The sequence below is a fragment of the Clytia hemisphaerica genome, unplaced genomic scaffold, assembly GCF_902728285.1.
Source record: "Clytia hemisphaerica strain Z4C2 unplaced genomic scaffold, Clytia hemisphaerica genome assembly, whole genome shotgun sequence".
NCBI classification, from domain to species: domain Eukaryota; kingdom Metazoa; phylum Cnidaria; class Hydrozoa; order Leptothecata; family Clytiidae; genus Clytia; species Clytia hemisphaerica.
In genome coordinates, this window is record NW_027103377.1 from 50,116 (window position 1) to 76,441 (window position 26,326).

The window sequence follows — 26,326 nt, forward strand, 5'->3', positions numbered from 1 at the left end:
TTGGGAATATATGGTATGACCCGGCGCACCGTAGCTGGTTGCTTTACCTTTATGCTACACGGTCGCATTCCCGAAACAAACAATTATGTGATGTTTATTTTTGGCCCTACTAGTGAATTATGGTTATTGATTCCTTAAAGAAGTACCTTCTTTGTACCTTCTTATTTCCACAGGGCCAGAATCATACTTTCCAACCAAAAATCGTACCCCAAAGAACAGCAAAATTGGGAAGCATTTGGCTGAAGTATTTCGGACTGATTTCATTACTGCAATGAAAGTTCCAGACTCGCAGCCATTGCCAGCAGGAAAAACAATTACACTGAAAGACACTTGGAGGCAGGAATGGGAGAAAGGCGTACAGGTATTGTGGTGATTTTTTAATAATATAAGAATGATAAAGAGTTATACTTTTGTAGTGTCTCCAACAAGAGTATGCTTGAAAAATTATTGTTTGGCTTTCTGAGCACATTTCTTGAAGTCGGACGTGGTTGATATATTTTCTAATTGTATCCATAGGTTCCTGTTCATCCAGAGAAAATTCTTAAGGCTGTTGTCAGGTATTATTCCATTCAATTTATTTTAAAAATAGAAATCTAGACAAATTTAATTTATTATTCTGCGTGAAGATTTTCGAAAAATATGATAAAGTCTATCCTCCAGCTTTGCAAATTCAATATTATTGTTTTTTCGATTGTGGGAAAAACAGGGTCGAAATAGATTTACCAAGGAAAGTACACTATAACTTTTAAAGATGAATATTTAGATTAAGATATTCTCCATAGGAGCAGAAGGCCCTTTTAGTCTATTTGAAGTTTTGTATTTTGAAGTTATAGTGTGATAATTTGTAGCATTTTTCTATTTTTTGCAGAAATTCTGGCATTGAGCTGCCCCAAGTTAACTCGGAGAATATTTTTAAAATGTAAGCAAAATTTAATTCTTTCATTTATTAATTTTAATAATTACAACACGGAAACTATATTTTGAAGATACAATTCTTTATTTATAACAATCTTTATGTTTCAGGCCTGAAAAATTCTTTAAATTCAGTGAAGAAAACTATGTGAAGGCAGGCAGAGAAAGTCTTTCGTCTTGTAACTACGACTTGGACGATATCGATATGGGATGGTTAAAAAGTACAGAAACGATGAGAACACTCAAAAAATGTATTGTTAAATGTTTTTTCTTTCTGTTTTTAAACCAACTCTTTGGTGGTAGTCCAGGGTAGTTTATATTGCAAAAAGGTTTTTTTGATATGTATTTGCTACACAAACGTATCTAAATCAATTGTCTTACTCAAGGTTTTTGCGAATCATTATATTGAAAAAAAATAACTTTATATTCATTTCTATTATTTAATTTTTCAAGCACCTTCAATTGATGCACTAACAATGGAAAGGGCTATCACTTGGTTTGAGAGAGAGGTATACTAATTCAAGTTAACTGCGCTTTTCTCATTTCTTTTCCAAAAAACAACTTCTTTATAAGGCTCTGATAATGAAATACATCTCCATTTTGGTTATACTTACTTGCGTTATTTGTGTATCAAGAATTAATCTAATTAAATCTTATGCTAGAGTTCCTCTAGTCATCACCTTTTGGTTTTCATACAGTGTTTTTCCAAGATGGCGCATGCGGTGGCAACAAAAGAAGGACTTAGCATCGAGTACGATGAAAGCACACAATGCAACGTTTGTCTATCGGTAAGTTAGTACCCAACTCACTTTCTTGGATATGTTATCTTCAAGGACATGAACTTTAGGCTCAATAATATCGAGCCTACTAAACGAGACCTTCATTTATTTTGGACTTTAACATGGTGTGTGTTAGTATGATTGCTTTTATTTTCTTCACCTTACAGCCAGATGCAGAAGATGGCAATGAAATCATATTTTGCGATGTCTGCAATATGTGCGTTCACCAGGTATGAAATTCAATATTATTTAACCTGAGAAACCTCTAACTGATAAAAATTTCCGACAAGCAATAAACCTTTAATAAAAATATGTGAATGTCAGAGCAAGCAGTTTTTGTGGGAAGTGAATTTTGTGACTGACTGAGAAATCTTTTTTAACCAAAAGTCTTTTCTGTGAAGAATTTTCAAAAAAAGAAATTGAAAAATTGGGCACCTTTGAAAAACAAATGAATTGCCAATGTGCTTGATCTTCTCCGACTTTTAGCATTGTTATGGTGTGCTGGAAATACCTGAAGGAAATTGGTTATGTAATCCGTGCTCAAGGGGCGTTCTTGACCCGCCATGTTGCTTGTGTCCCGCTAAAGGGGGCGCCATGAAAAGAATAAAGTGAGTTAAGTTTGAATCTTCGAGAATGTTTTTACGAAACACATTTTTGCTAAGTTTTAGAATTTTAAGTCTCATTTCTTCAAAAATGTTGTCTTGTTAAGAGCCATTTTCTGTAACAGTGGGGCAAGATTTGAGCATCCTGATAGTAAGAAATGTTTCATGATCTCATCTTTGGATATTTTGTTCTTAAGGTGAAAAAATGAGAAATCCAAAAGGACAAGTCTCAAAAATCAAAAATCCACTGTTACAGAAAATGGCTCTTAAGAACAAGAGAGGTTCTATAACGGTTCTTTTGTATCTTAAAGAGGAAAACCAAACAGTTATTTCTTTATAATCTAAATCCTTTCCTCTACTATACTTCTACGATATGTAAACAAGCTATATCAATTTTTTTTTATTCTTGTAGAGATTCTTATGAATGGATCCATGTCATTTGTGCATGGTGGGTCCCTGAAGTCAAAATCGAAGATGTTAAATTCATTGAACGCATACGTAAAGACAAAATACCGGTAAGCAAGTGATCAATCCCTGAGATTGTTTTTAATTTTTTTTCGCAGAACATTATAGGTAGACTGATCTTCTCTTAAGGGATCAGCGCTATTTTTATATTAATTTTTTTTAATAGCCTTTCATACATAGACGAATTCAACGCTCACAGCAATAATTAAAGAATTTAACCCTTTTAACTGTATTTAATTTCAGGCAAGTCGTTGGAACTTACTTTGTTGCATTTGTCGAGAGAAAGATGGTGCGTGCATTCAATGTAGTGTAAGTAATCAAAGTTGTAAACAGTCCTCAGAGTTTCCAAAGGCCAAACACTAAGTTTTTTTAAATTCAGTTTTCCAAGTTGAGTCAAACTTGATTTACTTGGTGGAATTTTTCATTATTTAAAATGAGGTATTAGAATATTTACTATAAAATACATTTTAAAAATTTAGAGTACAGTAGTATATTTCATTTCTTTTGCATGATCGGCAAACTAAAAATGGTGACGAACTCGAAAAATATTTATGATATTGTATTCACAACCGTCTGATGACTACTATCTGTATTTTTATCGAGGGTTTGTTTGTGTTTTCAAGTTTTTCTGTTCGTTCAAATATTGAAAAATCAATCTCTCCTTGTTTCGCTTGTAATTCCTGTCCAAAAAAGTCGATCTTTTTATCTTATGCTCCATACGATCACTCAGAAATTTAATTTCATACTCGATTCCAGACTTGAGATATTCTTGCTCCTCGTTTTTTCTTGCGTCATTCTCTGTATTTTCAGTTTCTTTTTTCTCGTTTGACTCTCTCTTATTGTCGCCATTCATTTTTATATCATTTCGCGCTGCGGCGACTACAGAAGAAAAAGTCTTAATCTCAGGTAGTGAGAACTTATCACTATCTCTACTCGTCACCACAGTACTAGAGCACGAATGTAAATCCATGTGTTTGAACCAGTTTGACATGTGTCGTCCATAGATCAATTCCCGCTGATAATATTTCAAGCGTTCTCTGGTCTTCTTCATCTCTTTATCCATAGTTTCAAGTTCATATTTGAAACGTTGCTCATGCTCTATATGTTTCTTCTCGATCTCTGTTTTACTGTTTTTCAAAATACGACTCAATTTCTTGTTCAGGTGTTCTTTCTGTGCGTCTCTTCCCGAACGGCATTCTGGGTAGCTGATCGGATTCTGGGTACTGGAATGTGTATTCGATACTTTGATTTTTCGTCTTGCCGCCATTTTCAACACGAACTCTTTCGTTTTAATGACCTCCAATTATCAACAACGTAATCACCCTTTTCAAAGTCGTTAAATTATAGCTCCTCCTCATTCCAAAATATTTTTTTTGTTCACGATAAGAAAGTTAAGCCCTCCTTTTCTTCTCAGCAATGATACATATTTTCTTCGACTTCCCCTTTTAATTTAACATGTTTTAAAAACTAGAGAACAGAATAAGAGAGATATATACAGTGGCAGATTTTTTTCTATTCTTTTGCGTATATATTTGATTACTTTAACACAGACCCTGAATTGATATTACATTTACCCCTAATCTCGTTCCAAACAACCCATTTTAAACAGTTGAAAGACATCGCAAAATTATATTAAGTAATATTGTCTGCGTAATCCTAATACAATTAGTTCCATTTGTCATACAATCAGATTTCTCCTACAGATTTCGTTTAAACTGCTTGAAATCTTTTTCTTCGCTCGAACATCTCCCCTTAACACTCTTTAAAAAAGTCCATAAGTTTTTTTAATGCTTCGGTTTTATCAAGATATGAACGTTCATAACATAAAAGGTTTCCAATTTAAAATTCTTCTCTTTGCTTCTCTACTTTGTCTCTTCTTATCTTACCACTTTAGACCTCGAAATACTTTTGATTCTTTGCACCGTTCAGAAAAAAATAAGAGAATAATTGATGCAATTTATTTTCAATTAGACTAAGAACGGTGTCGTTAATGAATTCGCTGTGAGAAAGGGTCTTATACCCTGCTATGTGTTTTATGAGTCTTTCACAGCTACTTTTATAGGTTTGTTAACATCTAGTAACTTTCGACGCTTAACTTTAAAAAAAAAAGCTTCTCAATGTTTATTTGATGTCTAGGAAACTTGTGAATTGAAAAAACAACTATATCGACCCAAATTTTCAGTATCTCTCATTATTTTAATCTATATTTAGACCTCTTTTCTGTTTCTCAACAACTTCTTCAAAACTTGTATACCGCGGTCAATATACTTTAATGGGATTAATTTTCGCGGGGATTAAATTTTCCGCATTTCGCGCATTTGGGTGTCATCCGCGAAATTAAGTCTCATCAGAAATTTGGAGAGACCTTATCCGCGAAATGTTTTGAAACAAAACATAAAAAATGTCAAATAAATACTTTTTGATTGTTTGCTGGCATCAAAGAGGTGCTAATGATGCGTATTTCAACAACCAACATGCATGATTTGACAGTAAAAAAGCGTAAAATCGTGAAAATATTGTCACCCAAAAGTGCCATCCGCGAAATTAAGTCCCTGCGAAATCTTAAAATTTCGCGGATGAGCTCAACCGCGAAATTTAATCTTCTAGAAAAATTAATCCCAATATCATCCAAGTAGCAGTTGAAAGAACAAAATCCATGGTAGCAAATTAATCAAGATTTCATATTTAATGAATTACAATTGCATTAAAACATTTTTTACCTTATTTTTCAACTTCATTTTCTGAAACTTCTTGAATTATTTTTTTATACTTTGAATGAGCTATTCAAGACTAATACGTATTGAATTGTTCGTTAAAAAATGCCAAGAAAAACTAAAATTAGTGCACATTTAGGGAATTGGAAGTTAATGTGATAAAAAAAAATTATTCGGGTTCGACCCCTTCCTATTAAATGACTTGAAACTGAATTTTGAAATCGGTTTGCTCAATTTAGTGTGATAATCCATATTTATGCATTAACTTAACAAAAATGTTTTTCGTAAACTTTTTTCCCGATCATATGCATATAATTGTCAGGTAAATTATTAGTAATTTACCCCGGTATTTTGGTAACTTTCTTCAGCATGTTATTTTTCTTTCATCAGGTGAAGCGTTGTGTGAAAGCGTACCACGTGACTTGCGCTGTCAAAGAGGGACTGGAAATGAAGACGGTCGTTGTTCCTGAAAAAGATGACGTACAACACATCGTATGAATTTCATTACTTTCTTTCCCCGCCAATTTGAATAGCTCTTAATCTTCTTTTTTATTCAAAAAAAATATTCGTATCAATAGATCTTATCGGAGTTTTTTATTGGGATTTGTTTCGGGAGTATTACAATAGAATTCCCTCGAGGAATTCCTAAAGAGATTTCTATTGCAATACTCCCGAAACAATCCCACAATGCATCGCTTTTTTAGAAAAATTAATAACTCCGATAAGGTCTATTGTGATTTTTGGACCTACCTCCGGGTGCCCCGGTGGAGGTCCTATGAATTAACCTCTGTCTGTTCGTCCGTCCGTCCGTCTGTTACCAGCTTTTCTCGAGATTGGCTCATTAGTTCTTTCTGATTTTTTGCACAAAGATGCAAAATGGTAATGGCCAAAATGTGACGGAGCCCGATTTTCGAAAAACATTTTTTCCCGGCCGAAAATGCCGGAAATATGCCGGAAAAATCGGTTTTTTGACATTTTCTCGAATTTTTATTTTTAGTTTTTTTTTTGTTTTTTTTTGCAGAAAGATGCGAATTCGCAATGCTCAAAACATGGCCGAGTTCGATTTTTAAGAAAAAATTTTTTCCGGTTGAAAATTCCGAAAATCGCCGTTTTTGCAGATTTTCATTGGATTTGTTCCTTATATTTCTATGTTTTTCACTCAAAAACATTACTGATAACAATGTTCACCATCAAGCATGATTCAATTGTCAATAAAACTGATTTTTGCGACCAGAACTTTCTATTTATTTTTCCCTACAACCCTTCCCTCTACCCCTACCATCAATCAATGATGAATTTCGATGCATTTTCGCTAAACGCTATGTTTTCTGACTGATTTTTTTCATTTTTCTCCTTGCATTGCTATCTAACTTTCATCATCAGGTAGGTCCATTCAGCATCTAGCTTGTTTTAATGTAAACCCTCAACGATCCTAGACGACCTATCTTATGTTTTTCACTCACGATTATTTTGGTCTCGTATCTCCAAAGCTTAATCACTGATCACATAAAAGAAACAGCTTCACAAGTGTTAGTTACAGCTCGACAAGTGTCAGTTACAGCTGAAACTTTTTAGCGAATTCAGTCATCTATCATCCCTTAATACGGGAATTTTTCTCTTTCTTTGCAGTCATTTTGTTCAAAGCATTGTGTACCAGTCCCCTTGGAACATAATCCCCATCGTACAAAATGTGGTGAAGAAGTCGAAAACAACAGGATCAAAGAGTAAGATATCTCTAGATAACATTATGATTTCCTCTGTATCGCTTTCTAAATCTTATTCAATGAATGGAGCCCTTAAAGCCCCGTACAATCGAAGTCGCTGCACGCTTGCTAGGCCTGTAGATTTAGAACACCACGCAGAGTGGAATAACATGATGAAAATCTGACAATGATATTTCAAACTGTTTCATTCTTTTATATCTGCAACATATTCAACTCGGTCTAAAAAGCTTTTCTTTGTGGATTCTCATTATACTACATAAATATAAAAAAAGTTAGTGAGAAAATCTTCACTTCCTTTTCAGGCTTCGGAAGTTAGAATCGGAGTTTTATTCTTTGGTGTCAGTATCGAAAGCTTCTCGTGAGTTAAAACTAGCCAAAGAAGTCACTCGAAGGCTATTGTCTTATTGGACCATGAAACGAAGGGTAAGCTTTATGAACGCTCTAGCAATATAAAGCCCCAGTAACAAGAAGATTTGTTTTTTAGTCACGGAACAATTTCTAGATTTGAGGTTTCTTAAAAAGAGAGAACATTTAATATCCTTATACAAAGACCATCTTATAAATACACAAAGGTAGAGAAAACATCGCAAAGCATTTTGCTTATTGTTGAAATGTATAGAATTTCTTCTCATTTTTCCAGGAAAATGATAACGCTCCACTGATAGCGCTTACGTTGGAACAACAAGAAAAACTAAGTGGAAAGCAGGTTGGTACCGTTTCAAATACTATTCAACTTTATTTTGCTCGATCAAAATTTCATGTTTCTCCCCTTGTTCCTCCATCCTGTTACATGGTCTAATTTCAATGTTTTACTTCTAGGGTGTGGTGTTATTGAATCAACAAAAGACTCTTGAAATGGAACGCTTTCTTCATTTACGTCAAGATCTTGAACGTGTAAGTACTCAAAACTTCTATAATAATATAATATAATACTAGGTCACAGTGTGGATCTAAACCACACTGAAACGACCGTCTTCCATCACGCATCACGCTCGCGAAAGAGCGCGCGCACATTATTAACGCCTACATGTCATCTCCAGTACATTTTAGATTATTCATTGAAAACAGATAACAATATAGTCATTTTTCATGTCTCGATTATTCAATTCAGCGGAAAAAAAGAGAACCACCTGGGTAATCTAGTTAAAAAACGAAAGTAAATGGTAGACGAAGTAATGAGCCAAGGCAAAACGAGATTAGCGTACCACTATGAAAGAAACCGCCTCCGGCGGTCGATAATAAAGCTTTACAGGTTTACAGGCCACCGTGAAGACACACGGGCCTCTATAAACCGCTCGTACTTTTTACAATGATCTTTTTGATTTTTTTTTTCGCGGGTTCCCCCGGACTTTCCATTTTGTGTTGTCTCCCTTGATTTTAGCAATTATTTTTGGTCAAATCCTCTGTCTCTCGGTAAGGAAAGCCTTTTTTTCGTTATTGCTTGCAACACTGTGTTCTTGTCCTCTTCGTTCGTAAATGTGACTTTGATTGGTCGGTATCTCGCTTTATCTTCTCTTTCTTTCGTAAATTTCCCGATCCGCTGCGTCTCGGTCATCTTTATATTCCTCAGATGTAGCCGGTAACCAATAATTTTCTCATTGATAAAATCTTCGTCCTCGGTTTTTGTTTCTTCTTCAGATTCATCTGTCGATTCCATGAAAAATTAGGTTGCGTGCTGTCGATCGAATCAGCTGCTCCTCCTGCTTTTCTTTTCGAATCGCATCTCCATTGTTTTTGTCGATGTGTTTGGAAGTGATTTTAGCGTAGCTCATTGGTGGTCTTTCCTCTTTTTTCTTTTCGATGATGCTTTCAATCTTCTTTTCAAGCGTGGCTATTCTGGTGTCGATAGTTTCTTTCATTTCGTTGACCATAATATTGACGTCTTGTGCTTTCAAATTCTTTATATCTTCGTCCTGCCTTTTCATTATATTCTCACAGGCTTTGATTTCGTTTTTGAATCCTTCAATTTTTTATGTTTCATTTGAATTATACCTTTCCATTACCTGTGGTGTGATCTTGGTACAGTTTTGACACTGGAAACTTCTTGATTTGTATGACAAGCATATCTGGATCTGGTAAAGTGACAGTTCTGTACAAAGATAATTTTAGCACTCCTATTTGAATCAGTTTGGGTAAACTGACGCTCCTTGATAAAACGACTAATTTTTATTGTCAGATAAACTATTTACTGACTCATGCTTCATTAGCTTAAACGGTTCTCTTTCTCTTTTAGCTACGGAATCTATGTTACATGATCGTACGGCGTGAGAAAGTGCGTAAAGAAATACAACGAACTTCCATGGAAGTCTTTTACAAACAAAACGATATGCTGCTAGACGAAAATGAAGATTGGTCTGGTGGTGATAAATTCGAATTCCTTACACAACGATCGACTCAGTTCAACGATTTCTCTGAAAATTATGTGAATGAGAGGCTTTGGAAAGAAGAAAACGGACGAACAGATACCATGTTTGATTCAACTATTGAAGAAGATGACGAACTCCTAGATACGAGTATCATTGAGAAATTTAACGAAAAGGATCTGGAACGAGACAAACCGGTTCCGAGATCAAACCAATCATCGAGGCGATCTAGTCGTGCCAGTTCCCCGAAAATTAATGGTATGATACGAACTGTGAAGCCTGATCATGCTACAGCGTCAACGCAGCGAAACATCTTTGAATTTTTTAAGAAAGAAAATAAATCGTTCGACACTCAGGATAATAACGTGAAAATGAAAAATGAAAAACTGAAAAGCGAAAAGGATCAAGTTGCAATTTCACCTGAAGAATGCCCTGAGGGCTCGTCAACTGCTGTCAAAAGGTTAGATTTTGAAAAAGATGAACTGGGTGGCAATGAGATTGAAAAGAAAGAAATTTCCAGGGAAACTTTCAATGCTATTTTCCTGACAGACGACGAATCCGATTGTGAGGATGATGGTCGAATGACTAAAATTAAAACCGAAATTAACTTGAATGATGAAAAACCAGCGGACGAAAAAACGTTATTAAAAACACACGATGAATGTCCAACAGATGAAACGAGTCCTTTAATAAATTCTCTTGATAATACGAAAGAGAGCTCTACCAATGAAAATAATAAAAGTGATAATAGACCTATATCCAATGGACTGGATTCCAAGGATAAGCATTTGACTGCGAATTCAGATCAACCACTAGACCTTTATATAGACACAACATCGCAAGGAAACGATAATGTTTTTAAGCCTTCTTCGTTAGCTCGTAAAGGGAAGAAACGATTTCGTAACCTGCCGCCTATCGCGGAGCCACAACGTCGTAACAGTCCGCGCCTAAATAATAAAACAATTGAAGACACGTTTGCTGAGCAGAACGAATTTACTGATCACACAGCCTCTATAACGAAACTGAAATGTCTTGTTAATGGGAGTAAAAAAAGAAGACGTTTGAACAGTTGTGGTGATTTTATAGGAGAAAATGGAGACGAACAACCAGACTATGTTCGTGTAACAAGGTCGCGTGTTTCATCGTGTACCTAGCCTCTCGAATTCTGCTTCAAGTTTTATCCATTAGTTCTTTTATTCAATTTATTTATTTCCATACCTTTCTTTAGCATACAATTAATTTATTTGAATTGGTGTATTCAAAAGAACTTCAAGAGTTGTATTCTTTTGAAATTCTTTTTGGCTATATTAAAACTGATCGCTGCACGCTTTAGCTTTATCTGTTCTCTGTTTTCTGTTCGGCTTTTACCTTTTATTTTCGTATGAAAATGTTTTATTTTTCTTGATGGTGTAATTATTGGGACACAGTAAAACTGAATACTGAATGAGTATGAAACACTTCCTATCCGTAACAAATACCAGACCGGAGCGATACAAATCCGTAACGTCTGAACATGGTCTAAGACACCTTAGTATTGCTATCTTGAGACATTGAATTCCTTTCAATCCCTAAACAGTGTTACTTACAAATTTCAATCCATTTTTTTTACAAATTTGTACATACTTAGATTGTTGTTTGGTTTTGTTCTTGGGATTCGGGGGTTAGGTGAATTGATATTATTTTTCAGTCGAAGTACTGTTCCTAACTCACTACAAATGAGATGTGATTAAGTTCCATTTATTGGATTGTAATATTATTTTATGCTAGGTGGTATAAAAGTAAATTTAGCTTGAAAATAATCTAATTTTTGATTATTTTATTTTTCCTTTTTCCAATCCAAAATGATTCTCTAAATGCCATTTTCATAGAAAACGATTTTGAGAACTGAGAGAATAGGTTTTGGCTGGTCCCATTCTTAGTTTTCAGGCTTTTAAATGTATTTAAAGTGTTCTTAACATGCTTGCTTTCTGACTTTTTGGCTAAGCCAGTCTGTTCTTATGATATTCTTCTCATTAAAAAGCGTGGTACATGATATTTGCCTTCAGCTAGATGACAATGACTTTTTGCTACAAAGAAAAACGACAGGAGCATTTTCATTGGGTTTTCGATCACACATATTAACGCACACATATTCGATAAAGATTGTGCTTTTCTGTGGTGTATGCTATTGCATATTTTAAACAGTGGTCAATTTCAACTCATTAAAGTTGGAAGAGGATTTTCATTCTTGTGGTATGTACTATGTATGACGTGCTCCTATTAAAGAGGTATGTTGATAATTAACTTCACGTCTTTATGTCGAGGTACAGCCAAAGGTTTGTAAACAGCTTGAGTTGAAATTGTATACGTACATATCGTACATATATAATTTTGTTAATTGATTGTTCGAGGTTTTAGGATAAGCTTTTGGTAGTTTTTGTTTAGACCGAATTTTACTCGATTTGTTTTCATTTTAGTTCAGTATTCATCATTTTTAGGTCCAAAGTTTTGATGATTCGCCACTATTAATTGAGTAGAACTGTGTATCTCTGTAACTGATCGGTCATTACCATAATTATTTGTATATGTCAACTTTCACTTCTCATATCAATAACAAACAAACTTAAAGGGAACAGTGACAACATGTATTGAATTATTCCAAGGATTTACTCCAGAGTACTCTTTACTTTTGAGGTAGTGAATAAATCCTCATTGTTTGTATCTATTTTGTTTATTTTTGGACTAAATGCGTCACTGTTGTTTTTTGTAGTGTAGGGTGTGATTTCAGTGGTATAGTGACAACAACAACATTCGTATGTGGTATATTGGAAAATATCTGAGCTATACAGATAGGCTTTTGTCCTTTTGAAGCACTTTCGAAATTTTCAAACGGTCGACGAGGGACGCTTGAGATGAACTAGTGTTGAATCTATGAAAGTAAAGTTCGATTAAAAGCCGAACAAAAAGCACTGAGACAGTGTGGAGGCTACAAATGGTTAGATTTGGTTTGAATTTTGCACCTTTTTCCTAGGGTTTTCTTCTTTTTTTAAACTTTTTTAGGGCCATCTGAGGAGTTTTCATAATAGCTCCCACATTTAATTTGGAAAGAGCAAGCTAAGCCCAGTATGGTTTGCCTGTTCGATTATTTGTGAATAGATTTACAAAGCAAATTTCCCATATTTAATCAGATCAATATTGAATCACTTCAGCTGGAGCCAAGTACTGACAGATTTTGTCACCATAATCCTTTTTGAATACCATTTTATTGCGATTCATTTTATTCAATTTTAGAGTGAATATACCTTATATAATGGACATGGGTTAAGGTCCATTTGAGAACCATGGCACAAGAAAACATCGAAACAAAGGGTAAAGATTTATTGATTGTTACAAAATAATTTTTTTGCTGATCAGAATTATAATAGAAAGAGCATGGGTACTAATTGGTCAAATTTTCCAGTTTGTTTTAAAGAATTTTATTACTTCGCTGTATTGTGGGACAATTGTCATATTTTAGTTTTTTTACTTAATACCACAAAAATTAATCATTTTTGACTACATAGTGTAGTGTAACATCAACTTTGAAGTAGCAAAACTTGGGTATCTACTTTTAAAGATCTCTAAATTAATTTTTGCAGATCTGATAAACGTTTTATACAAAGCAGATTGATATCTTTTTGAATTGAATCACAACAAGCTAGCAATATTAGGGATGGTTTTAAGAGAATGCCGTTGCAATAAGACTGCATCGGAGGTCAGTCGACGTGCAGTTTGATGTTGAAAGTTTTGTTGAGTAAAGTATATTTCAACAAAGGTTTAAGACATGGATGTGGAACCGAGTAAGAGCAATCTTTTTTATATTAGTTTAACGTATAAGGTCATCATTGTTTTCCTTCGACCTAAATCTTGGATCCATAGCCCTCCATCCAAAGCTCACGATCAAACATTGCTATACACAGTCCTCTGTTTTTTTTTGAACAAGCTCTGTTTTCCGTTTATTCAAAGTATCAAGAATTATTACGTTCTTTGTTGCATGTACAAAGGCTATATTCCTCCCGTTCATCAAAGTTTGGTTTTACTGAACGAAAGATAAGTTAGCATTACATTATCCTTGACCTTTGGAAATTATTTGGATGTGGATTATCTTCAAAATTTACTTAACCAAATTGCACTAAATATTGGGTATTTTGTGATGGTAACTTAACTGTATTCTAATTTGTATACTTATTAGGTAAACGAGGAACATGGGGCCACAAATCGGAATTCATCTTAGCATCCATCGGTCTTGCTGTTGGCCTTGGTAATATATGGAGATTTCCATATCTGTGTCAAAGAAACGGGGGAGGTATGTATCCTTTTCAAAATCATTTAGAAAAAAGAATCCTTATAGTTCTAAATTAGCTTAACATTATCACTTTCAGGCTGACTTTTTCTTTGAAACAGATTAACTTCGCTTATATTAAGGAATGACCATTATTTTCTCACAAAAGTTTATAAAGTTTTCATTTCATCGAGTCAATGTTTTATCTTTCTATTCTTGGCAGGTGCGTTTCTCATCCCGTACGTTATTTTTATGGTAATCGAAGGTCTACCCATCTTTTTCATCGAGTTTGCTATTGGACAACGTTTCAGAACATCCAGTGTCAATGCATGGGCTAAAGTCTCTCCAGCTCTGAAAGGAATCGGATGGTCATGTGTGTGCGTCTCCACATTCGTATGCATATACTACATTGTTGTGTTGAGCTGGTGTATTTATTATTTCCTAATGTCCTTCACCTCTGACCTTCCTTGGGACATCGAGCAAACGTGTCTCAACAACCCACAGTATCAAACCATATTGAATAACGTGGCTAAATACAAAGGCAATGCAACTGAGTTACCGAAATGGATCGATGCCATGGATTCATTCAGTGATTGCTGTGTTCGTGATCCAGCACAGTGGTATTTCTACCAACGTGTTTTACGCGTTTCGAGTGGAATCGAAGATACAGGTGTAGGCTTGAATGTCAATTTGGTCGGATGTCTTATTTTAGCCTGGATTATCACTTATTTGTGTGTCGTCAAAGGAATCAAGTCTAGTGGAAAGGTAGGTGGAAAATCTATATCTTTAACTAACAGAGCTTGCCTTTTGGAATTTAAGAACGTGTCTGCATGACTGGTAGGTAGCTCTTTAGGTTTATAAAGGTCTAGTCTAAGATAAACGAAATTCGATGATTATTGTCTGTAAACACAGCACCATTATCTGCTAAATTTCTTTCTGCTTTTCTGTGTAACTTTTCAGGTAGTTTATTTCACGGCTGTTTTCCCGTATATCGTTTTGTTGATTTTCTTCTTTCGTGGCGTGACCTTGGACAACGCCAAAAATGGTATCAAAACTTTCTTCAATCCTGACGTAAGTCTGTCTATACCATTGAGTTTCAAGCCGAAGGCTAGAGGTCAATCTCCTTGGTAGGATTTGAAGCCAACAAATCCTACCAAAGTTGCGCGGCCTTGAGCGACCCGCCTGGTTTTTACACAAATGACAGATTGAAACTAAAATTTACCGCTTAATTTCGAAAAATATATCACTCGAAAACAAAGGAATTGCTAGATTCAATCCGTCATCAAAAATACGACGCATATTTTAAGGCTTCAATTTTTCTTGCCTGAGAAAGGTTAGAGATTGACCTCTAGCCCTTCGGGCTTGAAACTCAATGGTCTATACTTGTCTCCTGAGGAGATGATTCCAATATTAGCTAATTAGTTAATTGAATTTTATTACAATTTACGTCGAAGATGCTTTTAGACATTATTTCCCTTCCAAATTTAAAGATTTTTATCACAAGTTTTGACTGGCCTTTCTAGAAAAAACCAATACTGTATGCCCCCTGTTGAGCAGGTTCTAAAGAGGATAAAGTTCGAACTGGGTCTGATTTACAGTGATGCACTTGAAGATCTACCAAAGTAAGCCGTGTTACACGGGGGGGGGGGCTATTATTAGAAACAAAGAAAATGTCATTCCTGAAGGGCATGATCCTAAAAAAAGAAAAAGGTTGGGCCTTCTTTGCAGGAACTACTGTACCGCATCTATGTCATCAGATCATCTATATCACTTTTTTAGTGGTCAAAATTGGAAGACCCTCAAATTTGGATGGATGCAGCTACCCAAATCTTTTTTACACTTAGCTTAGGCTTCGGTGCTTTGGTGGCCTTTGCTTCATATATGCCCATCAAGAATAATTGTATCCGAGATGCTTACACTGTGGTGTTCATCAACTGTGGAACATCTGTATTTGCTGGAGTTGTTGTCTTCTCCATTCTAGGATATCGTGAATTGAAAACAGGGCTACCAGCAGATAAGGTAAATTTGTTGTCCAAGTTCCTTAAAGATTTGCAAACCTATTCTTAGATTTCTATCTTAGAGAACCATGTTCTTTGAGTTTGCTATTTTCACTGTTAGATTTTTTCCTAAGAACACCCCCTTCTCACAGACCCGGTAGGATTCTTTCAGCCAGTTGGAATGAAAATGACGGACAAAAACTCGACGGGGATTGATTATCCCATATTTTTTATGACTGGAGATCTCAAATCTTTTATTTTCAAGTTGGAAAATTCTGTGGGGATGGGTTTATTTGATTATTTTCAGTGTGGACAAAAATAGGAGGATAGTTTTCCACTGGGGACGATATTTTGGCCAATTTTTCCAGTGGGAAGGGATCCCAATGGGTCTGTGAGAAGGGGGTGTCTAAGATTATCTATGTGTCTATTTTAGGCAAGTCGATGATTTAAATTCTCAATTCACCATTTAAGGTTTCATCTGGTCCTGGTCTCGCTTTCATGGCATTCTCAGATGCAATTCTCTTGATGAAAGGATCACCATTCTGGGCTGTCATGTTTTTCTTGATGCTCATTCTACTTGGTATTGATTCAGAATTTGGTGTTTTGGAAGCAACAATCACTCCCTTTTATGATTCAGGAGTTGTCAAAATGCGCAAAGAAGTCTTTACAGGTATATGTTCAATGAAACACGTTTTTTCACCTAAATGAACATAGTGCTCCAATAACAACTTGGTCTGTTGTTTAAACGCAAAGTCTTTAAAATTTTGAACCAATATAAAGCTGCTATTGATCCTTATTCTCCATTTGGCCTGTAGGAGATTATCTTTCTTATTTCTGATTTTTGGACCTACCCCGGTGGGGTGGAGGTCCTATAAATTAACCTCTGTCCGTTCGTTCGTCCGTCCGTTCGTTACCAACTTTTCTCGAGATTGAATCATAGGAATCTTTTAATTTTTGGTACAAAGGTGCAAAATGGTGTTGGCCAAAATGTGACGGAGCCCGATTTTCGAAAAATAAATTTTTTGGGCAAATTTGGGCCAAAAAACGGCTAAAAACGAGTTTTTTGGACTTTGTGAAAAATTGAATCGTTAATGTTTTCTGATTTTTTGCATGAAAGTAGGCTACCATGATAAAAAAAATTGTTGGGTAAATTTCAGCTAAAAAACGGCTAAAAAAAGGTATTTTTGGACTTTGTGAAATATTGGATCATTGTTTTTTTCTGATTTTTTGCATGAAAGTAGGTAAAAGATGGCTCAAGCAGATTTTTGTAAAAAAGAATTTTTCAGCTTAAAAAACGACGACTAATTTTAATAGATCGTCACTATTTGTGTTCTGAATGATTTTTTAACGGTCACGCTCAAGTAGATATCAATTATATATGTGTTAAATGCATAACCAGGTAGGTCCATAAAAGTATCACTTGTTTTTCAAAGAAGGACCACCACTTAGTACCCTGGTACATATCACCCTGGGGGGGGCACTGGGTTTGCGGACTGACGGTATGTGCGGGCCAAAAATTGGCTTTTAAAATTACACCCTTACAGTGCAGCAAAAATCAGTGAAAATCTTACCCTTAGAGTGCATTTTCCCCAAAATTTTTATCCCTTTCGTGCAAAAAATGATCAGAATGTTTTTGGTCAAAATATCTAGATTTTTCAAGAATTTTCTGAAATTTCTACCCTTACAGTGCATCTCTAGTTTTTCCGACCCTTACAGTGCATTTTAAACATATTGGAAAAGGTACCCTTAGAACCCGCACTTACCCGTCGGTCCTTTTGCACAGCTGCCTCCCTCTCGGGCATATCACCTACCAATTTGGACCACCCACCCAGCAGTGGTCCCCATAACTTACTACCCCCCTCCTGTTGAAACCAAAAGATTTGGCTCGCCGTTTTTTGATAACCAGAAATTCGTAGTAACGAAAGATGGAGTAAAAATCTGCATTTCCATCAAACTTTTGACGAACTCTCTTTCTCTTATAGCAATCTTTGCTTTCGTCATGTTTCTGATTGGTTTATGTTTGGTAGCTGGTAACGGTTTCTACATTTTCCAAATCTTCGACGATTTCTCCGTTTCTTTACCATTGTTGTTTATTGCATTCTTCCAATGCATTGGTGTCACGTGGATTTATGGATCTGATAAGTAAGTACCAGACCTCACATAACTCATTTTGTGAGTAATATAAAGGCCTGAAGTAACAATGACTGTTTTTTAAGTCGACGCTTTTTATCGCCGTAAAAGTTCTCTGGAGGACCATCATCGAAGTATAAAGCGACCTCTGATGATTTTCACCAAAAGGCATTTCAACAAAGTCCTATCGTTCATCTATAAGGTCGCGCCATTGTGAAATAGTTTGTTAAAACTGAAAGGTTTTCTTACCCTCCAACTCCTACCTTTTTTTCTAGTTTTGCAAATGATATAGAGTACATGACTGGATCAAGACCGAACATCTTTTGGATGTTATGTTGGAAATACATTTCTCCTGTTGCACTTCTTGTTGTCTTCATCACCAACATCAATACTTTGAGTAAAGACACAGCCAAATATGCTGTTTATACTGGCTGCCCTAGTGTAAGTATTGGGAATTTATGTGCAATATTGGTTGAAAGTTTACATGAGATTTATTATTTATTTTTGCAATGAAGTAGACTGGCTGTCTTGAAGACTTGATCAAACACATTATATAAAGAGGTATATGGTCATTTTTGAAGTCTGTTATGACTTCAAAAATGACCACAGACCCGATAGCATCCCCTACCTATTGGAAAATAATCCAAGAATCTCCACGTTTGTATTTTTAGCTCCTTTGTTTCATTTCCGTTACCTATCAAATTCCCACTCAGTTATCGAGTGAGATAGGGGTGTCAGGTTTAAAGAAAATTGTTAATTTATATCTTTTGATATTTCTCTTGTAGGACCCCTTGCATTATCAACATGCCGGTGCATCAGAATGGTTGACCAAAGTCGAATATCCACCCTGGGGACAATTCTTAATCGTCCTTGTTGTGGGCGTCAGTTTTCTGCCCATCCTTATCTATCTGTTCTTAGATTTATATCGCCGCCCAGGTGCTTGGAAGGCGGGCATTAAGAAACGATTTTTCACCAGTTGGCATGAATATCTACCTGATCCCGCCATGTTTGATGCATCTCGAAGAAAGACAACTTATCAAATGGAAGAAATGGTACTTGCATCTTTGGAGAACGATAAAATGAAATAGACAAATTCACAAATCAGAAGTGTAAAAAATTTATGCTGGTTTACAAAGCAGTTGCTGTATAATAGAGAATGCGAATGGGAGTCACTTCATGGCTTCCGCCACCAGCAGGGTGGTCATGGACTCGCTATTTTGCTATTTTGCGCTATATTGAACTTAAGTCGCTTTTTTCCAGGAATTTTTTGAAATTGACTTGGAATGGCTCTAAAAGGCACTTTCAGCATCTTAGATTTCAAAATCTTCTCCGCTGTACAACGCCTTGTAGAAAAATCAGAATTTAGATTAGACGTGACGCAAATTTAAAGGGAAATTTTCAAGTTTCTGTTTCTTTACAGCCCGGCGCAACTACTAAGTTGTGATATTACATTCTTTTTCAATCGGTCATTTTCGTTAGACCCTAGGTTAGACTCATTGTCACTTGCTGCTAGCTACAGTCTAGTGCCACTAGCGGTTATTGTTTTCAATTATTTACTTTATTTATTTATAAAACCAAATTTACTCTAATTTATTGCCCCTATTGTAAGTATATATGAAATATAATCCGAATTAAGAAGAGTAACAAAAGCAGGTAAAAAAAAAATTTAAAGGGAATCAGAACGGACTATAGGTTTTCAAAATAATCGATTTGCCCTTTTGCCAATTTTTATTTGGTCCTTATGTTATCTATAAAAACCCGTATAAATAAATCATATTTTTTGTCTATACTACAATTATTATATGGAGATTTTATCTTAGTTTTCTTTAGGTGTACATTTTAAAGAAAATTTAAAGGAAAGAACCAAGAAAATACTCGGTCGCAGTAATGAAGAATTAATCATTTCAGACTTTTTTTCCACATAGCGAAGAGGGTTGGAGTTTGTCTTAGACTCAGTCGTTGGTTAATGGACTTTTAATATGGGGCGATTGTTGGTCGCGACGTTTAGTGCTATTCCTAGCGAAGTATGTTTTATTTATAAGTTGAATGGGAAAGTATGGCCAACTAAGTCCTAAAAAAAGTACTAGGCATTTTTTGCGTTTTTATCGATGCGTTTTTATTGAATAAGGTTTGGGTGAGACAGGGATGCCAATAATGAATACTTTTAATAAATTGAGGAAGATTGAAAGTAAATGGACAAACGATTCAGTTCATTGGTATATCGATAAAGTGAGAGCGTTTTTTTCAAAAGCCCACTTCAATCTTGAAAATTTCAACAAAATAACTACTGAATGACACATTAACAATCTAACGAATGATGCAATCTATTTGTTGTGGTCAGGAGTTTATAGGAATACAAAGTTGACCCACAAATGTCAAATTTTGGTCAAAACAAATAACATTGTACCATTCTGTTCTCCAAAAAAACGCCTGAGAACAAGACTCATACATTCAATCAGATACACCACAGTAATTATAGACTGCAGGACAAAGGGTCTCTTTTACTGTTTATAAGATTCAAATTTGATTCTTGCTCGAGCCTTTGATTCTAAGATAAATATATGGTGTGTTCCTATAGAAAACTATTTTAGCTCTCACAAGCTGGAAGCTATACGTGTTTGACATACAACATATTTTTCTACAAATTAATGTTTTTAGGGATAATATTACATTTTCTCATTCTTAAACAGGCCCAGCACATTATTTTATGGTTTTGATGATATTTTACCACAATGTCTTGTTGTTATATGTTTTTATAAAGTTCAGGATTACATCTCTTGATGGGAGGTCGATTATGGAGTCGATTGGTCGATGAGTTTACTTAAATTTAAACTGTTCACTGGCTCAGTGTGGCTGATTAGACTTTCTATTTTTTGATGAGGCTTTTGCCAGCGATACTTTATTCGGGGAATTCAAGAATTTCGGTACTTTGTTAAGGGTTGTTTAAAGAGTTTTCTAAAAGGAAATTCGAACTTGGTTATATAAAATTTTGGATAAGATAATATTAGAATTTGCGAGTCTTGAGTATTTGGTATATTTGAATTATTTCAAAATCTTTCTTCCAAAATGTAGACTCGATGCCAGGAATGTTTTTCGTATGTTTATATTCGTTTTTAGATTTCAAAAGGCGGAGAAGCACGTTGGAAATAATCAAAACATGAACGTTACCATAGCATTTCAAGTGTGTAGCTCGAGAAAAATTTACTAAATCTGTAAATGGAGAAGGGGTTTGTAACGATCCACATGAAAAATGAAGAAGTGTGAAAATGAAGATTGAAAAGATGAAAAGGAAACTCGTTTAAAGAAGTCGTTAACTAAGTAGTGTCACATTCTTAAAACAAAGAAGAATCTAAAGAAAAAGAGGGCATACAAAGATATCATATTTTGAAAAACATGGTATTATTAAATTCTTTCAATATCAAAGCAACTGCAACGTCTTCGTTATACAGTAGCAGTGAATCGTATACTGACGTGGAATTTGATGACGATCATTTACCGATGAAACCAACGATCAGGACGGAAGACATGTTGGCTCGGTGTGTTAGAAAAAGACCCGTTGCAACGTTAACCGTCTGTGTTTTGGTATTATGGCTAATTATGCTTTGCATAGTGAGTTTGAAAACAATAGACTTAGAAATTGATCGTGTGGAGTTATTTGAAATGGAAAATTTTGGGAACGAAAATCTTCAACAGGATCATGATAGAGAAATGGGCCACCATAATTTGGAATTCAAACCAGAATTTAGAACTCATTTCTTAGACCTTAACTTCACACAACATTTAGCAGAATTGAAAACGAAAGTTGTTGAAAATCTAGAAGTACCACCTATAGAATTGAGAAGAAAAGACTTGATACGTGGTTGGTTGAACCAGAAAACAGCTACCAAAACCGATCAAAATAATACTGAGTCTTGGGATGGCGAGGCGATGCTTAAAAACTGGTTGAGCGAGCAAAAAAAGGTTGGCAATAGCAACCACACTTTTGATAAAGGAAATAAAATTCCGAATTCAACTTTACATAAAGTACAAAATCCAATGAAAAGGAAATTGCATTACCTTATTCCCAATAACACGAAATTGAGCTCAAATCAAACATTGCATTTGAAAAATGACGGAAAGGAAGACTCCGTGGCAAACATTCTGAATATAACTTTACTGGGAAAAAATGTGACGTTACGAGATCTTAATACAGCTTTACGAGATGAAAATATAACATTTGGTCATGTAAAATCTAATTTACGAAACAATACATTCGTTTTACGGAAACGCAAGAAAGAATCGCATTTCCATTTGTCGAAAATAGATTTGGAAAAATTGAAGAAGAACAATAAATTTCGTGAAAATCAACAAAGTCAAACTGATAACACTATTCCCAATTTATTGCAAAGCGAGATCGGACCTATTTCTAATTATACAGATAAAGTGAAAGACAATGAAAAACTAAAAGCGAAGCAGAAAATAAAATTTACACTTCCGTACTGGGAAAAATCGTCACTTTTTAAGAACGGTCACGGTAGAACAAGTGATTCGAATAAAGATACTACAAACCCAGAGGCCGTCCGTAATCCGGTTGGTCCGGTCGCCGACTACGGTGAGGGTAATCCGAACCCGGAGCCTGTCCGGGATTGGATGTTTTATTTCGGACATCGGGCACATGAAGATGATTGGACGTAACAATAAGTAGAAGATGAAATTTTCATGTTTGTGTCGTATTTACAATTTTTTAAACCTATTAAAATAAAAAATGTAAATAATTGAAACTTTCCTTAAAGGGACCCCTCGCTTAAAAATGATAACAAGACACTCACTTCATAATCATATGAAAAGCAACTTCCCAAAGTATTAGCACGCAAAACTCTTTCTTCGCTCCATAATTACAAATTATAAATTTTGATGTTCACTCAACTTTCAGAAATTTCAAATGACTTCTGAAGGCCATCGAATTTTCTCGCGCTCTTGTCGCACCAAGTTGTCGACACAAATGCACGGGAAAATTAAAGTACGAGTGTAGAGGCCAGCTCTAGTTCGAACAGTCTAGAATCCGCGCTCTTCTCCTAAGAAAAACCCTTGCTTGGTGTCGAGTTGCGGGTTTATGGAGAATCGGTATCGGCTTCAGAACTCCCAATGAGCCCTGGTTGTGTTGGTTTCAGTCAGACGGAGACGCCATACTGTTTTCGGAGGAATTTTTCGATATCTCTACAGGAACTAGCAGTAAGTTTTATGTTCTTTGAATATGCTGTTAGGGGTTTTTGGACCAATATAGTTTGATTTCCTAAAGATCACAAACAAGCGAGGGGTCCCTTTAATATATCTTCTGCGCAGCACTAATTCGACGTCATAAAACGATCACCTAACGTCATAACGTAGACGTTAGATGACCAGATGCCGTATACATTATGCGCTACATGGATATAGTGGACTAGCCTATAAGATTTTCATCAAACTACAAAACTAACAATGATTTCAAGACTGCTTTCGATTCCTCTGAAAAGTAAGCTTTTCCATTTCCCCTCTATTTGAACCAAAATATTCACATCCTTTACCTCTAGCTCATCACTACGTTTTTGAAATAACATCAATCAAGGAAATTAAAAAAGTTATTTAACATAAATTCAAGATGTTCATTGAACTAATTCTGATTTTCATTTTCATTTTTCCATTGTTATCCATCATTTGTAATAAGTTTCTCAAACAAAAATAAAAAATCAGTCAACCCAGCTTGATTTGCTCTGCAAATACAAAACTCAGAGATTTGGAGAAAATAAGGAAAAAACATATGAAGTTCACTTGACATCCACTTTTGCAATACTAATCTTAATCTTCAAAGTTTCAAGGAATCGTCTAAGTTGAAGACATTGGTGGTGGACGCGAAAAAACTGAAAGACACTTTTTAGCATTTTCAATGATCATGACAAGCGTTGTACATTTGGTATTGGTGTCTTTACAATCATTTTTGATTTTCGTGGTCAGTATTTTTGCTGTTCGAATTATGACCATCATCCAACCTCAGAATACAACCAGAAAAAGATGTTTAAACAAAGAACTCGTTTTCATATTATTTGTAACACATTCGCTTCAAGGTTTGACAAGATTTATTTACGAAATCTTAATGTTTGAATTTGGCTACTTTAACATTTCAGCTTCTGTGTTTGGATATGGGCAGTATTTTTTATCCGGACTTGAAATTGGGTATATTCTCATGATAACGGTCGAACGTTATGTGACCGTACGTTTTCCGTTGGAGTTCGAAATCAAGAAACACGTTTACCGCAAGATTTATTTGGTCACACCCTTTTTAGTGACGTTGATAGCATTTGGTGTCAGTTTTTACGATGACGTAATAGCATGGTTTTTATCCATCATCGTAGGGTTTATCATTGTTATGGTCAATGTATTACTTTACAGAATTGTATCAAAACAGAATCGCAGAATCTCTCGATTTGTAGTACACCCAGATAAAATTACTCAAATTGAGATCCGAAAAAGTTGGCGAAGGAGACAAAATCGCGCTTTTAAGGTTTGTCTTTTTCTTACTTCATCGTATGTGTTGCTATGGATACCGTATTTGACTGTCAGAAATTTTATACCCTTTACATCCACAGTGTGGTTGGTGTTTGATTTCTTGGCGTATATGAATCCAATCGTTGATGCCTTTATATATTTACGTTGGAGCAATTCGGTTATGAAATATTTTACAATATGTCCATCCTTTGAAAGCAAAATATAACATCTTGAAAACTGAGCTGTAAATAAAAATGAGCAAATTGACATTCACTTTAGTTTCTTTGCTGGGGGATGGTAAAAATATTTCCTGGTAAGATTATTATAAGTCCCTTATTATTATAAGTACTTACATAGTAAAGGAATGTTATCGTATACAGCATATCCCGAATTCTCGCGATGAATCATATCACGATAAATCTTAGCCAGGTTGATTTTATTAATTCGCCAAATTACACAATTTTCTATCTTCTTAAATTCGACGTCGTCTCCGTTGTCCCGTCTTCACGTTTACTCCACCCCGTCAAATATTTCACTTCTCTTGAAATACTCGAAATTGAATAACAATACAGGATCGGGTTCAAAAGAGATTTCAAAGCTACCATTACATAACTCCACATGTTTAAACTCATTAGCCAATCAGCTCCATCCATTTTCAAAAACCAAAGGATGCCTGTAACAGCGTACGGTATATAACAACAAACAATTGAAACTAGCATTAAAAAAGTTAATATTGTCAGCTTGCGTTCTTTTCGATTTCGCCTTTCCATTTTTCGTCGATTTTTTGAATCTACAGATGCGTGTGGCGAAGTTTTATTAAATCTCTTGACTGTAAAATAAATGGAAAAGTGTGCTCCGAAGCTTACGACTGTGGTAATGCCAAATATACATGCTTCTGTGTATAAAAGGACGAACCAAGCTGGCACACAAATCACTAAGATAATCATGAAGAATAAAGCAAGCCATATCAAGGTTGTTAAATATACATAGTTTTGCCAATGTGCTGTGATGTTATCGTGATAGAAAAAGGGTTTGTAAACAGCCACAACTCGATCAATAGCAATCGCTAAAACAAGTAGAAATGATATCAGTGAAAAGTAATGTACAAATCCGATTTGGATGGTGTAGAAAACACACTGGTATTGCTCTTGAAACGCCATGAAGAAATTCGCCACAAAAAACGGTATGCTTAGCAATCCAACGCATAAATCACTCACTGCTGTGCTTACAAGTAAAACATTGGATGAAGTCCGAAGATGTTGTTTTCGAAAGATTGCCAGGATGATGAAGAAGTTTGAGCAAATGATGAGAGGACTGAGCACTAGTGCAATTAATGCAGCAGAAAGCATGATACCAGTGTATGGTTGTGTGAAAGTGTAGAAAGCATTGGTGATCCTGCATTCAAACCAGAACTGTGTGTTGTTTGATACCGCCATTATGATAATGAATTGTAATCTAATAAAAAAGTAAATATATCCAAAAAGATATGGCAATTTAAAGTTCACTGGCTTTAAGTGTGCACTTGTCTTTTTTCAACGAACGTTTTAATTCTAACATATTATATACCGTGAAAAGATAGTTCAGAGCAATAATTTCTGCGATAAATTATTCTAAAAATTTTAGAAACTGAAGGTGAAAAATGAAGAAGAAGAAGAAAATGAATCGATTGTCCTTTAGTGCTAGAAACTCAATTTTCGATACAGAGGTACCTTAAAACCTAATGATTTCAGATATACAATTATTTTTTCCTTAAAATTCTTGTATCGAGAGTTACAGCCTCTAGAAGGTAGTTCGTTGGAGTCGAGAAACCCTGTTGTTTTTTTACTCAACGGGCAACCT

The 26,326-nt window shown here is 35.2% G+C and overlaps 3 protein-coding genes across 5 annotated transcripts in view; 2 read left to right on the top strand and 1 right to left on the bottom strand.

Annotated features, from left to right (window-relative positions):
* The window catches only part of LOC136824410 (protein Jade-1-like), a 28,045-nt gene extending 17,057 nt beyond the window's left edge, over window positions 1-10,988 (top strand). Inside the window, exons 4-19 of the mRNA XM_067080535.1 lie at window positions 174-361; window positions 517-557; window positions 869-919; window positions 1,024-1,163; window positions 1,366-1,421; window positions 1,611-1,700; window positions 1,859-1,921; window positions 2,178-2,299; window positions 2,706-2,808; window positions 3,002-3,067; window positions 5,863-5,964; window positions 7,102-7,196; window positions 7,499-7,619; window positions 7,837-7,902; window positions 8,016-8,090; window positions 9,430-10,988. Coding sequence (XP_066936636.1) covers window positions 174-361; window positions 517-557; window positions 869-919; window positions 1,024-1,163; window positions 1,366-1,421; window positions 1,611-1,700; window positions 1,859-1,921; window positions 2,178-2,299; window positions 2,706-2,808; window positions 3,002-3,067; window positions 5,863-5,964; window positions 7,102-7,196; window positions 7,499-7,619; window positions 7,837-7,902; window positions 8,016-8,090; window positions 9,430-10,713 — 2,663 coding nt within the window. The 3' untranslated portion in view covers window positions 10,714-10,988. The remainder of the gene's footprint in view (window positions 1-173; window positions 362-516; window positions 558-868; window positions 920-1,023; window positions 1,164-1,365; window positions 1,422-1,610; window positions 1,701-1,858; window positions 1,922-2,177; window positions 2,300-2,705; window positions 2,809-3,001; window positions 3,068-5,862; window positions 5,965-7,101; window positions 7,197-7,498; window positions 7,620-7,836; window positions 7,903-8,015; window positions 8,091-9,429) is intronic.
* A 1,318-nt stretch (window positions 10,989-12,306) lies between these two features.
* LOC136824427 (sodium-dependent neutral amino acid transporter B(0)AT3-like) lies at window positions 12,307-19,881 on the top strand. 3 transcript variants are annotated; one of them, XM_067080536.1, is made up of 11 exons: window positions 12,307-12,533; window positions 12,830-12,907; window positions 13,770-13,883; window positions 14,083-14,624; window positions 14,820-14,930; window positions 15,639-15,878; window positions 16,328-16,526; window positions 17,839-17,998; window positions 18,262-18,427; window positions 18,772-19,359; window positions 19,640-19,881. In XM_067080536.1, the coding sequence occupies exons 2-10, from the start codon at window positions 12,880-12,882 to the stop codon at window positions 19,072-19,074; spliced, it is 1,863 nt and encodes a 620-aa protein (XP_066936637.1). In that variant the 5' UTR covers window positions 12,307-12,533; window positions 12,830-12,879; the 3' UTR covers window positions 19,075-19,359; window positions 19,640-19,881. The 3 variants fall into 3 exon arrangements, with proteins under 3 accessions (XP_066936637.1, XP_066936638.1, XP_066936639.1); XM_067080537.1 differs by lacking the exons at window positions 12,307-12,533; window positions 12,830-12,907 and adding an exon at window positions 13,202-13,377; XM_067080538.1 differs by lacking the exons at window positions 12,307-12,533; window positions 12,830-12,907 and adding an exon at window positions 13,286-13,377 and having other exon boundaries at window positions 18,772-19,388; window positions 19,667-19,881.
* A 3,783-nt stretch (window positions 19,882-23,664) lies between these two features.
* On the bottom strand, window positions 23,665-25,923 carry LOC136824463 (melanopsin-like). The gene has a single exon (XM_067080539.1). The coding sequence runs from the start codon at window positions 25,921-25,923 to the stop codon at window positions 24,952-24,954; it is 972 nt and encodes a 323-aa protein (XP_066936640.1). The 3' UTR covers window positions 23,665-24,951.
* Between the last annotated feature and the right edge of the window lie 403 nt (window positions 25,924-26,326).

Excerpts from the sequence above, each read along its gene's own strand:
- LOC136824427 (XM_067080536.1), top strand. The coding sequence starts at position 12,880 with ATGGCACAAGAAAACATCGAAACAAAGG. Across the intron at positions 15,879-16,327 it reads CAGGGCTACCAGCAGATAAG|GTTTCATCTGGTCCTGGTCT; the intron begins GTAAATTTGTTG and ends TCACCATTTAAG. Across the intron at positions 18,428-18,771 it reads TTTATACTGGCTGCCCTAGT|GACCCCTTGCATTATCAACA; the intron begins GTAAGTATTGGG and ends TTTCTCTTGTAG.
- LOC136824463 (XM_067080539.1), bottom strand. The coding sequence starts at position 25,923 with ATGGCGGTATCAAACAACACACAGTTCTGGTTTGAATGCAGGATCACC.